Source organism: Plectropomus leopardus, chromosome 12 (genome assembly GCF_026936395.1).
Source record: "Plectropomus leopardus strain MGB_pleo_1.0 chromosome 12, ASM2693639v1, whole genome shotgun sequence".
Taxonomy (NCBI): Eukaryota; Metazoa; Chordata; class Actinopteri; order Perciformes; family Serranidae; genus Plectropomus; species Plectropomus leopardus.
In genome coordinates this window covers 26,171,298-26,186,057 of record NC_142187.1, presented here as the reverse complement: position 1 = coordinate 26,186,057, position 14,760 = coordinate 26,171,298, and the positions used below count along the sequence as shown (strand labels likewise).

The window sequence follows — 14,760 nt, the reverse complement described above, 5'->3', positions numbered from 1 at the left end:
GAAAAATTGAAGGGCACTGTGAGCCAAGGAAAATGATGTGTTACAGGCATAAATAAGCAATGAGCTATGAATGGGGAACCGCAAAATCAATTCAAATTTTGAAGATGGGGTTGGGATTTTCACACCAGACAATTCTCTCTCCATCACAGGCAGCGCAACGCTTTCATCACATTGAGAAAGTGTCAAGAGCAGAGCTGTATTGGAGTAAATTAATACTTTAATTAAAAGCTGTGCCTTAAGTAAATACCGAAATCAAATCGTTAAATTATTTTCAGGCCCCTTACAGAGGTAATTGATTAATGGGCCTCGGGAGGTAATATTCATGCTAAACTAACGGAACATCTAAGCTGCAGGACATGCAATAGCAGTTTTCTGGAGAGCATATTGCTTACAGCATCATAAAACAGTAATGAGATATGCCATTAAATAACACAGCAAAATGAAGTCTTAAATTGCCTGGAGGGACTCTTAAATTGAATACTCTGGGGTCTGGACCAGAGTCAAAATACAAGCACTTTACAGCACATTTACAGTATAAATCTAAATAGACTGTGCTAAACAAATGCAACCTCATCAGACATTGTATTACTCCCTAATGATGTATTTTAGCCAGGAATAACTTGCAACAAGGAAGTCTGTTTATGGCCTCAGTAAAGATAAATTGGAATCTGTGGAGTTAAACTAAGGAGTGAAGTTTTTTTAGTGGCGCAACTAGTTTCTATACAAATTTACTTCTACTTTTTGATCATTCCCCAACTAATTGTACACAAGTCAACCTCTTGTCAACGTAACTTTAAATGATTATCAAACACATCTGGATTCATTGGCTATAGCTGCTAAAGTTTAGCAACAAGGCTAATTTAATATTTTTCATTTAAAGGTATATTATACACGAATTGCTGGTTACTGTTTGTAAACAGAATCGCCAGCAAAATTTAAACCCAAAATTCACTCACATTAATGCATGAGCTTTGTCCACTTGGCATTTCGCCTGAGTATAACTGCATTTTTTGTTTGTTTGTTTTTTTCAGCATTGGTTTTTTTTTCAGATTGTAGCTTCCTGTTGGATTCATATTGGTTACTGTCTGATACCTAGACTTACTGCAGTAGTTGGTCTTACTTGTGTTTCACAGTGTTCAAGCATATGCCAACTACATACACTCACTGGTTTTCGCTTCTTTTCTTTTTTTTAGCAACTTGTCAAACAAATGAGGCTCCAATTATAAACTGAAAGTTCCTGCTCTGCACAACAGCAGCAGGTGTACAGTCACAGAACTGAGTAGAAGTTTCCTTATAAGAGAGTTGACTGCCAAGACGATGGCAGAGGATTTGGTGCCAAAGTGTAAAGTAAAAACACTTATTGGGCAACATTTTGGATTTAAACCCAATGCCAGTAATAAACCTGATAAAAAATAATAAGGGAAAAGGAGTTGGTTAAATTTAGGGTTGCAACTTTATGAGATTTTCTTGTTACGATAATCTCCTCAGAAAATATTGTGGTTTCATGGTATCAGGGTATCACAGAATCATTATTATCAGTTACAATCACCCTAAAAGGAATGAAAACAGAAGTTTTTTTTTCTGCTTGAACAAACATTTTACTATCATTGATACCCCAGTAACATCCCTAAAAAAGTTGGAAGAGTGCACCCTCTCGCCTACAGCTCTTTATCTTACAACTCATTGCAGCTGCTCCTGACTGTCCCAATACTCCCTGCAAAACTTCAAGCTGATCTGCTGTGAACAAATGCCAAAAATGGCCATTGTCTTATTTATAGACACATTTTTGATGAACAACAGCAGTAGTGCAAATCACACTGACAAACACATTGCATTTCATGTGACTACTTCATAATAAAAGAAATTGTTTGTTTTTTTCAATGTGAGGCTACAGCAGTAGGAAGTGTTTGGTTTACATTAGCAGTAATTTTATACAGCACTCTACAGATATTGAGCATCACTGACAAATATCTTGTCCTGCAAAAAGTTCTGTGTAATCAGTAACACTGGTGTTGTTACAATCTCTTTAACCATTCAACCGTGAAAATGTCCTCACCGCGGCCTCCCTACTGGCACCTGGTCGCTACCTTTGTATAGAGTCCTGACCTCACCTGCTAGCTGTGCCCTGGAGCGTCCAGGCAAAGGGCAGGGTTTCTGCAGATTAATACACCGCCATACACCTCAGGGTTGTAAGTGATGATTGAGAGGGATTACTCCTGTATGAGTCTTTACGCTTATTCTTAGGAAAATCCTGCACAGCATATCTTTAAGAAAAAATATGCTGAATTTTTACTTGTTGCTGATTTGTAAATCTCCACTCCTTTTATAAGTGGCAGAAATCAATATATTACTGACAAAGTGATAGGAGACAATATATTGATTTTAGTTATTATTGCAATACACTTTAAAGTAGACTGCAGATAAGTAAAACATTTATATGAACCTTTTTTTTAAAAAGCAGAATAATAATGACATAATTAACTTAAACTTCAGCTTGGACACACACATCTCGGCATCATTTAACCTGACTGTGTTCTCACTTGTCTGTAATACATCCATGCTGCAAACATGTTGAGTCAGGCAGTGCCCTTCCTGTTTTGGTTGAGGCTCCTGCACATTTTAAATCAAATCATATCCTGGGATGCAAGCTTGTTTTTTCCTCTGTAAGATTGTTTAGGGCAAGGGATCTTTGTTTTTCAACTAAAATGAAATCTTTAGGTGCGGTCATGTTCCACTCAGAGACACACGTGGCTGTGGTGGCCTCTGTCAGGCTTACTACACCCTCTCTTACCTCCAGGGATTTATTGTGCACTTTATTGTACAGCTCTGAATTAAGAACAAAAAAGCTGGCTTTGCCTGCATTTTTGGAACTGAGTCATGTTCAGTCAGCAAAACTGGAGAGATGCCTCAACACTTATAACTCACTTGTGAAAGAGGATTTATTGGAAACAATTCCCTCTCTTGGCTTTCATCAAGCACCTTTTAGTTTTCTTTAATATAACTTGCTGCCTCATCCACTGCAGAAAACTAAGTGGCAAGAACCCAGAGAAGCTCTCTGGTGATGCAGGAACATATTTGTACAAAAAAGGGAAGTGGACAGAGATGTAAAGATCACATGTTTTTCGCTATATAAGAAAAATAAAGCTGGAAACCTTTTATGAGCACTGGCTCAAGTGGGTGCCTGAGTGCCAGACTTAAGGTACACGTCCACCATACACGACTGCACACCACCAGAAATCCACTCCCATTCATCTTGTATTGGAAACGACTGATTCCCTGCTCAGAGCATGCTGGGATACCTGCGACATGGACCAAGCTGGCGGCGCAACCAGAGGGGGTGACAATTTCAAAAATTCAAACGCATCTCACACCAAAACAGCCACTAGAGCTGCAGCTCCAGTGACTTTCTGAACAGCTCTGCATAAATCGAGGAAATAATCTAAGTGAAACTTTTTGTGGTAGAGAAGGGGTGGGAGATTGTGGATGGATACAAGCGACCTGCAGCATGGCAGATGCGAATTGAGGCAAAATGGTATATATCATGTATAGCGGGCAGGCACTGTTACCTGAGTCCACACCTTATTGCCCTCAGTATTTACTGATCCCATATATGTATTGTACATATTCACAGGTCAAAACAGTTGGCTTGGGGAGCAAAAAAAGGCTGAGTAGAGTTACAGGCTTTACTTTTGTGGCTGGCAGCCTACCTTTCCTCTCCTCCCGTTGCCTCCATCTTGGTCTTCCCACTGCCAGTCCACTCCTCTCACCACCCGACCACCAGTGAAGATCCCTCTGGCTGTGATTTTCTTTGACTTGCGACGTGACTCCAAAAGTACTCTGCTCAGAGAAAAACAGAGACAATTATTTTCAGTTGGGTTCAGCTTAAATCCCTCATGTTTTGACACTGTCAGAGTGTTCAACAGCAGGTGTTCACAGTGGCTCTGTTTCCACGGATCAATTCACAGTTTTTTCAATTACTAGCAAATATGCATTGCGGAGGGGAAACCAGGGCATCCCTCCAGCTACCTCATGTCCTTAACTGCCCTCCCTGGTGTGCCTACTGCTCTGAAGTCATGGTGTAAATTACTTTCAGCAAATGGGACATGGCAACAGATGAGAAATCTTACTGTGAGCATTTGGTCCTAACAGCATCTAATCTGCTGTATCAGCTGTGCAGTCACTGACAAGCAACACCTCGACTGTCTCAGCATTGGACAACTTTATTATTGATATTTGATGATAGCAAAACAAATCAATCCAGAAACATTTGTCAGACTTGTAAGCAACACATCACTACTGACCCATCTTTTCTGTTCTTTGAAACTGCAAAATAGACTATTTCACTGTGGCTTCAGCATAAAGATGAGTTTCCTGAAGTTGGAAATCATTTGTGACTTTCTGCCAAGGTTGAGCATTTTAAGTGATAGATTTAAGACATTTTAATGCCAATTAAGGCCTGATTTTCAGATTGATGGGGTCAATGAATTTTAAGACTTGTTAAGGATCTGCAGTAACCCTATTTAAGCCACGTTTGCACTTTCACACAGAACCAAACAACTACAGAATCATGCTGCTCCAGTATGTAATTACAGACATCATGCAGGCATCGCTGAAACAAATTAGGCATGACAGGTGTAACGTTAACACAACAGTGTCTGCCTCTAGTGGGACATGTAAGATATGTGTCGGCAGCTCTTTTTTAACAATAACAATGGCATAACATGGCAAGAACAATCATTGATCATCCCTGTTATACTGCTACTAGCTACTTTTTAAATCTACCGTGGTGGGTCTCAAGCATAACACACTATCAATACATCACATCCATCCCACTTATAGCCCCATCCTGCCAGCTGACCCTTTTACACAGATCTCTATTCGGCTCCGTTGCTGCCTCTGTTGCCAGCTTAAAATGAGAGACAACTCAGTCCCCTCATTTCACATTTTGTACCTTATATGCAAAACGGCAAGGCAGCAGAACAGCGCACTGTTTCCCTCTTGAACAGGCGGTGTAAAAGGGGCTTGTGTGTGTGTGCTGGCGGACTCTCACCAAGTGTTTCTCTGTGTGGAGCTCACAGTCCTACAGCAGTATAGTCTCACAAAAGCACAAAGCTTTACAATATTTTTTTTTACCAATTTTAAACTGTAAAAATCCTTTTTAAAAAAAAAAAAAAAGTCATGTTCACGTGGGAGGTTGGGTGGCGATTACTCTATACATTGATTCATGCCCATCCCTTTCTACTGCCTTTAGGAATGTTATGCAGTTAAATTCAAGGAACACATTGGGAAGCACGTGTCAGGTCGTAACATTACGAATAACAATCATTTTAGTAACAGCACGGCGTTCACACCTTACTGACAATTCCATTCCTTTTCATCCATACCCAACTGCAAAAGCACAGGAAAAGCCATTGGTCAAGTCGGCAAATGCAATATTTTGACATTTTGAAATCACTATAATGCTGTGAGCTGCATTGTTAACTCCAGCTTAGCTACAACCCTAACTGATGAAAAGGTAATAGCGATTAATAGCTGAGCACTAACCATCAAACAAGTGTGCGCCTTGATGGTAGACATGCCAGCTGGATAGTGTAGGTCTAACCAATGCAAACAGCTTGTGGCCTCTAACCACTCCCTCTTCAGCAGTTAGTGACAGAATCTAATGTGGTGTAACAAAACACCCCAGTACGCTGTCAGAGCAGTTTGAGCTGGGGAGACCTCCAGCACCCATTGTGCATTATGCAATGTCTGTCTCGGGGGAAATGCAGTCGTACTCAGTTGAAAAGGCTGCCAGCTGTTGGGCCATGTGTTCATTTACTAAACTATGGTGTTTTGCTGAAATAGGCCTGAAATGGATGAAGCATCATCAAAGTACTGACAGTCTGTGCAATAACACAATCAAATGCAAGTTATGGAATTTAGTGAGTATGCGTACACACTTAACAGGTCCAAATAATGCATTTAAAGTCTTTAAATCCAATAAGTGGCTCATTTGATCACTTGTTTTTCCTACAAAGCATGAGCTACATTAATCTCTGTGTAGGACATCTTTGAATGTAAAACTGCCTTCAACAATTTGACTTGATCTTGTCTGTACATGAAATAATTGGTAACAATGTTTCCACTTTACACACACCACACCTAAAATATTGTTTCCACTAAAAACTTTCTGCATTTTTATTTCCATCATAAGACCTGACTAAGAGTGGATACGCATCACAACCACCTACACACACAGTGCCACTTTAAGGATTAATGTTACTGTGTACAGATCCCCTGGTCTGATTGCCATTGATCATGCCCTAGTTTCAACTTTGCTCAATGTATGAATGCTTCTGTACCAACTTCCAACATCCTGACTAAAAACTAAACTTAAACAAATTCCATTTGTAGTTAAACTTTTAGTTCGTCAACTTTTGGTGATGCTTGCTTATCTTGCTGACAATGTCAACACTTCCTGACAAGGCTGTACAGTAAAGATACCACTGGCTGCACAGCAAAACACCTTCATACTTAAATGAATGACTGCACAATCATAGCCAAACTTATAATCATGGTTATTTTTGGTGAATAATAAGATCACAATTATTTATTGATTTTAGTGCCAAAATATGCACTTTATTGTTTAAACAAACTGCTTGCACTTCCCTATTGTGCTATAGTCCTGCTGATGTACACATGTTTGCATCAAAGTTAAACTGGTCCTTATATACTGATCCACAGCGCATCACCTAAAAGCAAAGTATAAATAAAATTGTGCCTAAAATATACGGTTACTAAAAATAAATATGCCATAACAGAATGCAACCAAATGAAAACAATCATTATGGCCACATATCTTTAGCCAGATGGAATGCAACTGCATCGGTTACTTCAGGCTGTCTTTGAGAACTGGATGGATACGTGTCCACCACTGTAATTTTGATTTTTAGCCTACAGCAGTCGTGGTACCACGATGTGCATTACTGTGTCACGGTTATGCTTGTCTTAGTTGGTGTTGGACAAGGACGTTAATTTAGTGAGGTAACATTAGCCATGTGATTCTTCATGGCCTTCATGCATTTATTGTAGATTGTGGTATTTAGTCAGTCATTAGTCATCAGGTAGTTGACCTGAGATGTTTTGCTTTGCAGCACAAACAAAAGTTTCATGCAAATGATTTGGTCTATCCTAAATTTGAATAACTTTCAAATAATGGAATAGAAGATGGGTCTGCATTTGCAAAATTGTGGCAATTTTTTCACAGGCTGATGTAGCATGACTGCTATCCAAAAGTGGCGACTGGCTGGCAGTTAGTTAGGGAGCATTTAATTTGATATGTTGCATATTTAACTGTGTAAAGCCAAACTCGAGACCTTGATTATTTTTCGATTAATTGTGCCGCACTACAAAAATGCATTTATGTCAGATACATGTAGGAAGCGCTGAGTTCATGTAAGTTGTAGTTTTACAAAGAGAAAGACAAAACAATTGAACTCATGCTGGGACATTGCCATTTGAGTGACAGAATGACTGGTAAATAGGCATATAGTGAAAAATAAAGCAATAATAAACACAAAGGATTGCTGCAGCACTCCTGATGAGACTGAATGAAGTGAAAACACTGGGCTGCGCATGTCTAGTGTTATTTGTTACATTATTATGATTAGTAACTTCTGGGACAGTTATTACATACTTACAAGTCCTTTGTACTTAACAGTAAGCTGTCTGGCATAGTAATGTGGTGACAAGTTTTCATTATCTCTGTTCATGATATGCAATCACAATGTTTTCTGCAGAGTCAAAGCTCTAACTTCCCAAATAAGAAAGTCAGCTGTAAAACAGTCTTTTCAATCAATCTGCACTTTGTTTTTTGAGTTTAGAACCAGCTGAAGACATACAATACAATATGAACCCAAAGAAAAATCTGGCATATGTGCTCATATAAATTCTGTAAATGGGAAGCGCTACATTAATATAATTTTTTTAAAAGGTAGGACTGGATCTTAAAATGAAGCTGAGTTGTTGCCTGGCAACTGAGGGCTGGGAGCATAGAGATAGATTCTCTCTGCCTGAGAGGTAGAGTGCACAAAAGACTTCTCAAATGTCACAAATGTCTTTCTCCTATCTGTGTGAATGATGCGCTTCAGTTTCGCTTGTGTGTGTGTATTTGTGTGTTTAGCATGTTCTGTTCCCAGGTTACATGATGGAGAGGAAGGTGTGTGGCACAGGCTCTAGTTATCTGGCAACACCTGGAAGCTGCTTTATATCCTCCTGGATTCATCATTTTCAAAAATTTTCTAGGGATGGGCATTTTAATCTTTTTCATATTCAAGTACTCACATTGAAATATAATCGAGTACTCTACTACTTGCAAAAGATAAAAACTCGAATGACCACCCATGTGAAAATGCAGTTAGAGATTAGGGTAAGCCTACCTTTCTGTGCTGCACAGACTGAAGAGATGAGCTATGATACACAGATTTAACTTAACAATGCTTGCGTTTTGCAGATTTATAATTTTTGCTTTGTGGATCGATACCGATATTTACAGATAATGAGATCAATGCCCAAAAATATTAAACTTGTAGCATAATGTGTTTATATTCATTGAACATTAATTTGTTTTCTTTTACAGAGCAAAAAAGAAAAAGTGATTACTCTGTATGTTGAATGAGTATTGACGTCCAAATCAAGTATTCAAGAACTTGAGTACTCATATTCTATGTATCAAGTTGCCATATGGCTTGTCTATATTGTAATGGTATTTGGTCTATTCTGTACAGACAACATCTACTGCTCGTCTGTCCATCCTGAGAAAGGGATCCCTCATCAGTTGCTCTTTCTGAGGTTTCTTCCATTTTTTCCTGTTAAAAATGTTTTTTTAAGCATTTCATCCACAGCAAGGAAAGGGCTGAAGAGGTCATGCTGTTCAGCTTGTAAATTTGTGATTTGTGATATGGACTATATAAATAAAACTGACTTCACACACACACACACAAACAAAACATAAAGTAATACCAATGGAATAAGAGACTTGACCAGCCAATCACAACAAAGTACAGAGGTTTTACCTGGCTACCTGTGTCTATTCTATCATTGGTGGGTCTAAAATGAGACACAACCCCAGCAAATGTTGATGGGTTAACTGACCTCTCACTGCCTGGGGTGGTGATCCTGTAGAACCGGTGTCTCAAGTGATGCTTGTCTCCATGGTAACAGGTTGTGCAAAGGTCGTAATTGGTGCACTCAGCACATTTCCAGCGAATACCAATGATGGGCTGTTGACGGCAGGTGTCACACATGGTTCCATCATGCTTGATGCCTGAGAGGAGGCAGAATTAGTCAGCAGCATTAGCACACTTTGGCTGTATTGTGTGAAAGTATAATTACTGGAATATATTTTTAACATTTTGCTATCAACAATATATAGATTATCTGTGCAAAAAAGGAAACTCAAAACACTTTACACACTGAAACTTTACACAATCTGAACTCTGGGGGGGTCACTTTTTCTGACTCCTTTTAGGACACTAAATACTTTGTTGTTTACTGAATACGTCCTATAGGCATTCTCGTGTTGTTTTTCTTACCTATATTTGATTTCATTCTCCCATTTTATATGCCATGTTCAAATTAAGATATAAACTAACTAACTAAACATAAATGTATTTTATACAATTTTGAAAATGTTATTTTCTCTCAATGTGAAATCACTAAACTACATTGATATATTTTTGACTCTGAATGTGCATGTCTCCTACATCTCAAATTTCTGTCTGTGACATACATCTGTTCAGACACCATGCACTAGATTGTGCATATTGGTTTTATGCAAATCAGGGTAGCCAGACAGAGGTCTGCATAACAGACAGAATAAATTAATTTAATTGCTGCTTCCAAATGTTTTCTACACTGAAAGTTTTGGAACAACCTGTTTTGTTGCTATTGCTGCTCTGCATGTCTGCATGTAATGCGTTGCTGTGTGTTGCTGCTTCATGCTGCCTGCATGACTATTTGTGCTAAAATGCTGTTTGCTGTTGCTGTATTATTGTTTGTACTGATGCTGTGCAGTTTCTTGCTGCTTTGCATGGCTTGTGTTCTGTCTTGAGAATTCCTGTTTGTCATTGCTGTCTTTATGGCATCATTGTCATGTGAATTGTATCATTTTGCCAACATCTTGCCAAAGGACTACAGTTAAAATTAGCCAGCTGATTAACAGTGGCACATTTACAGTAATGTTGATTAATATGTGTTGTCCTTATATGCATTTTACACACTCTATTTTAGCCTTGTTTTTTATCCGTGTTGTTTCAATGGGTTTTATTTTCCATCTTATGTTATGCATTCTATGTATTCTATTTGTATCCTTATTTTCATCTTACTTTTACAGTTATTATTACTACCGAGTGGCTTTCATCAATGTGAAGATGATTTTATGTATTCTATTCTGATCTTATTTTTACATGTGGGTTTATTATGTCGTTAGGACTTCTATGTCTTTATGTGAGGCACTTGGTGCATGTTATTTCTTTGTTGCAAAGCACGTTGGGCTGCATTTCTTGTATGACAGGTGCTATACAAAATAAGTGTATTCTTATTATTATCACCATGAAATAGTTGGAAATGAACTGCAAAGACTGTGCGTCACTATCGCAATCTAATCTTTTAATTAAAGCAACAAATAATTATGGTTGTCGAATCAATCTCATTCCTGCACTCATCAAAACACCAAAATAAAAGCTAATATAAGGACGAGTGTTTTGAATGTTGATCATAACTCCTTTGCATTAAAAGACTCTTGTCTTAATGAAGCCTGAAGTCCTTGCAAACAAAACAAACTAGTGTAAAGTTACCTGTTGGGGCACTGTCTAATATCCTCACGTCGTAAGCTCCAGAACAGCGGTAGTTAGCAGCCGTCCCATTATCCCAGACAACAACCACCTCCTCTGGACTTTCAAAACTCCTGACGGTGCCAACATGTCCCTCTCCTCCATCCTGCTTCCCCCACTTCCAGTCAGGTCCGCGGACCACTCTTGCTCCAACTCCTTCCATCATCGCTCGGTTATTCCTGCCGGTAGTCATTTACAAAAAAAAATGACTCGCAATGCTAAAAACAATTCTTGCAAGTTCGCAAGCTAGCAGCCGTTGCTAGCAAGCAATCGGTGCTCCGGTGGACAATTTTCAAATGCAAGTGTGAGCAAGTCCTAACAGGAAAGAGACTGGAACAATCCACAAAGCTAGCCTGCTAGCTGAGTAGCTAAGTTAGCTACCTAAGGAGGCTGTTGGAGCCTCTTACTGAAACTATTCCCACAAGCTAACTGCAAGCCAGTGCCTTCTCGGCGTTGCCTTTGGGAATGAAAAACTAATTACCCTAAAAGCCTATTAAGTAGCCATATTGCTAGCTTAGTCAGGTCCGAGTAAGCTGTCTGTCTCTCTCCTCCACTCCACATACAAGAATGCCACCTCTTCAACTTAGCAAGCTAGCGAGCCGAGTTGCTAGCTATCGCAATGCTAGCAGGATAAACCTCTCCCGGCTAGCAAGTCCTTCCCGTGGAGGAAAATGTAGTCCTTTTGGTGATTGCTTATCCTTATTGTAGTTTTCCGTGGCGCTGAAAATCCATCCGAGGTGTTTCTTTTGTCAGTCAGAGATGGTTCCCTGGAGTCAACTCAGAATAAACGCGTCGCCATTATTGTCAATCATCGTTCAGACCTCAGACGAGCAACAACTAGCTACGGAGATGAACGACAAAGCCCGAAGAAGAGAGGCTCGGAAAACAAGCACGAGTCCGGCCCACGGTGCGCGTGCGCATCTGCAATATGGAAACCCAATCCCAGCTGTTTTATGGATGAAAAACATAATCTCCGCATTTAATGGTGATTATACACACTAAGATTTGTGAATTGGCTTCTTTTTTAGATAGGCTATTTCATTTTTTTGGAACATGTGAATGGCACATAGAGCAAATAGAAAACAGAGAATATTTTATTTTATTTTATTTTATTTTATTTTATTTTATTTTATTTTATTTTATTTTATTTTATTTTATTTTATTTACAAAGAGTTATTAGTCGGTCCAACAACCTTCCCCTCTTCATGGGCAGCAAGTGGCCAGTGGGATTATGAAGCAGTAGAAATGTACAGTAAAGTAACAGATGAATAGATTTAATAAAATAATCCCATACAGAACATTAGTAAAGGTAGTGCAAGAACTGGCGCATAAAATAGGCAGAAATAATGAAAAAAAGTTTTTTTACCCTCCTGAAAGCTATAGATATTTTTCCTTGAGCTTCCCTAAGTGACTGGCAGAAAATGCACGACCTTCCATCCACCAATAAATTAGTTATTAGATTTTAAAACTTTCCTTTTGATGTTTGAGACTGAGAAGTTGAAAAAAGTCACTCTTGTCATGCATGCTGGTTAGTAAGAGGAAACAGTTTATTTTTAGCCAGATTTTAAATGAGACATCTAAAATAAAGTGATTTTGATGAAAAATCACTATTTTAAACTCAGTTTTAGTTTGTTTGGGTTTTTTTCAGATGGAAGCATTAGTTGCGCATGGTGTGTCCACAGACCATCAGAAATTTCAAAACCCACTGATCATTTCTGTTTTTAAAGTTTGTAGCTATGATAAATGGTGTAGTTTTGGTGATTTCTAAAGAAAATTAGGTTTTCTTTTTAGATCGGCAGTAAAATAATATATATATATACTTGTATGTTCATCTAAAACCAGCATTGACCTAAAATGTGCTATTCTGCAGGCTATAAATCTTTCCTCATATTCCAAATGTTTATCTCCATTTAAATGTTTTTTGTTTTTGTCAAATTTAGCTTAGTTCATCCGTTTGTTTTGAATGAAGCCATGCTAAATTGTTGAACCCTAGACCTATATAGCTAATTTGCATCTGCATTAATATTAGAGATAGCCTGCTGAATATGCTTTAATCTGATAATAAAAAGTGAATAAATAAATAAATAAATAAATTAAGGTTAAGGTAAACTACCTTTGGAACCAGACAAGCCTCTGGTGGACCTGTATTAGCACAGACTATAGGGCCCCAGGGTAGCAGCATCTCGTTTTTTCCACTCTCTGCATTGTATAAGTATTAAGCAGGGGTTTACATGATAAAGTGCACCATATAAGCCCAATATGAACTAATAAAGGAGGGTAAACATAGAGTTTAAAAGTCCAGTGTGTAAAACTTTTAGGGATTTAGTGGCATCTATGGTGAGGATTGCCAATTGCTCTCTGAGACAAACAGGCCAGGAGATATAAACCACAAAAAATACTGAATAAAGCCATTTTAATGTGAGTTGAACAATTTGTTTTTCCGTCACTCTCATCATGCACTGCAGTGGCTGACGCAAAAAACAAGAATGTCCCAATGTAGAGGCAGTGTTTGGTTTGTTTGTTCTGGGCCTCTGTAAAAACATGGTGATGCAACATGGCAATTTCTATGGACAAGGACCTGCTCCATATGAAGATATCAATGGCTCATTCTCAGGTAACGAAAACACAATGATCCTTAATTTCAGGTGATTATACATAAAAGAAAATATACTTATTGTAATATTTTCACTCTCTGCCAATATATCCCCCTAAATCCCGCAAACTTAACTCAGGGGCCTTCTCTACAAGTTGGGGCCCAGAGATTAGAGAATTAATATAGATATTGCCTTAAGGCATCTATCATTTCATCATCATTTGAAATGTGCTTTAGGGGAGCATTTTAATAAACACATTCTCAGTTAATTCAATTAGCACAAACTAATTGCCACATGGAGACCTTAAGTGTTTAGGCCCCCTGTGGGTCTGCAGTCCCTGGAGCAGTTGCCAGGTTTTTGATCCAGTTTTTCCATGATTATTTTTCCGAAGCTGAGTGTGTTCAGTGATGCTTATGCTGTTTTTGCAAACATCGATGTAATTGTGTTTTGGCTGAGTTATTCCACTGAAAGCCAGTGGCAGATGAAGTATTCAGATCCTTTAAGTTAAAGTACTAACATCACCCTGTGAAAATACTCTGTTACAAGTACAGCTCCTGCATAAAAAATTGTAAAAGTAAGTAAGTATAATCAGAACATAAATTTAGTATTAAAAATAAAAATATCCAATGCAGAAAAATCTTTTTTTAAAGGAAGAAAGAACCCCCCCCCCCCCAAAAAAACTCAAAATGATAAAAAAGTAAAATTAAAAATCATATAAAATAGAAACAATATCCCCAAACTCAAACTTATATAAAAAGAAAAAACCTCAAAAATAAATAATAATATTATAAATAATAATAATAATAATAATAATAATAACTCAAAATTATATAAAAAAACAGAAACAAGACTTTGAAATGGTTTTTTTTAAATAGCTAACAGTTATATTTCTGTGAATCGTTGATAAATCAACTAGTTAAAGCTGTACTTGTATAAGCTTTTTGGTAATTAAATCTATCAAAAATAGATTTCATAAACTTTTCACTTTTTTTGAGAAAATCTTTAATTGTATACTATCTTAAGATGTCAGATAAATTTAGTGAAGTGCAAGTACGCCAAATCCTTACTTACGCACAGTAGTTGAGTAAATGTACTTAGTTACGTTTCACCACTGCTGAAGGCGCTGATGGAAGACTTCCAGGCTGTGATGCTGATCTGCAGCTCTGCATGGTGCACAGCAGCTCTGCAGGCTGCAGGGGGCGACTGACTGACTGTCTGAGTGTGTGTGTGTGTGTATGTGTGTGTGTGTGTGTGTTTGTGTGTGTTAGAGATATAGCTGGTCAAAGAGCGCCACC

The 14,760-nt window shown here is 38.2% G+C and overlaps 1 protein-coding gene across 5 annotated transcripts in view; it reads right to left on the bottom strand.

The window, feature by feature from the left end:
- Positions 1 to 11,734, bottom strand: part of mib1 (MIB E3 ubiquitin protein ligase 1) — a 68,432-nt gene extending 56,698 nt beyond the window's left edge. For all 5 annotated transcript variants that reach the window (XM_042497191.2, XM_042497192.2, XM_042497193.2 and 2 more), the window contains exons 1-3: positions 10,836 to 11,734; positions 9,133 to 9,304; positions 3,708 to 3,837 (exon numbers count right to left, since the gene is read on the bottom strand). In XM_042497191.2, the coding sequence (XP_042353125.1) occupies positions 3,708 to 3,837; positions 9,133 to 9,304; positions 10,836 to 11,064 (531 nt within the window). In that variant the 5' untranslated portion in view covers positions 11,065 to 11,734. The remainder of the gene's footprint in view (positions 1 to 3,707; positions 3,838 to 9,132; positions 9,305 to 10,835) is intronic.
- Between the last annotated feature and the right edge of the window lie 3,026 nt (positions 11,735 to 14,760).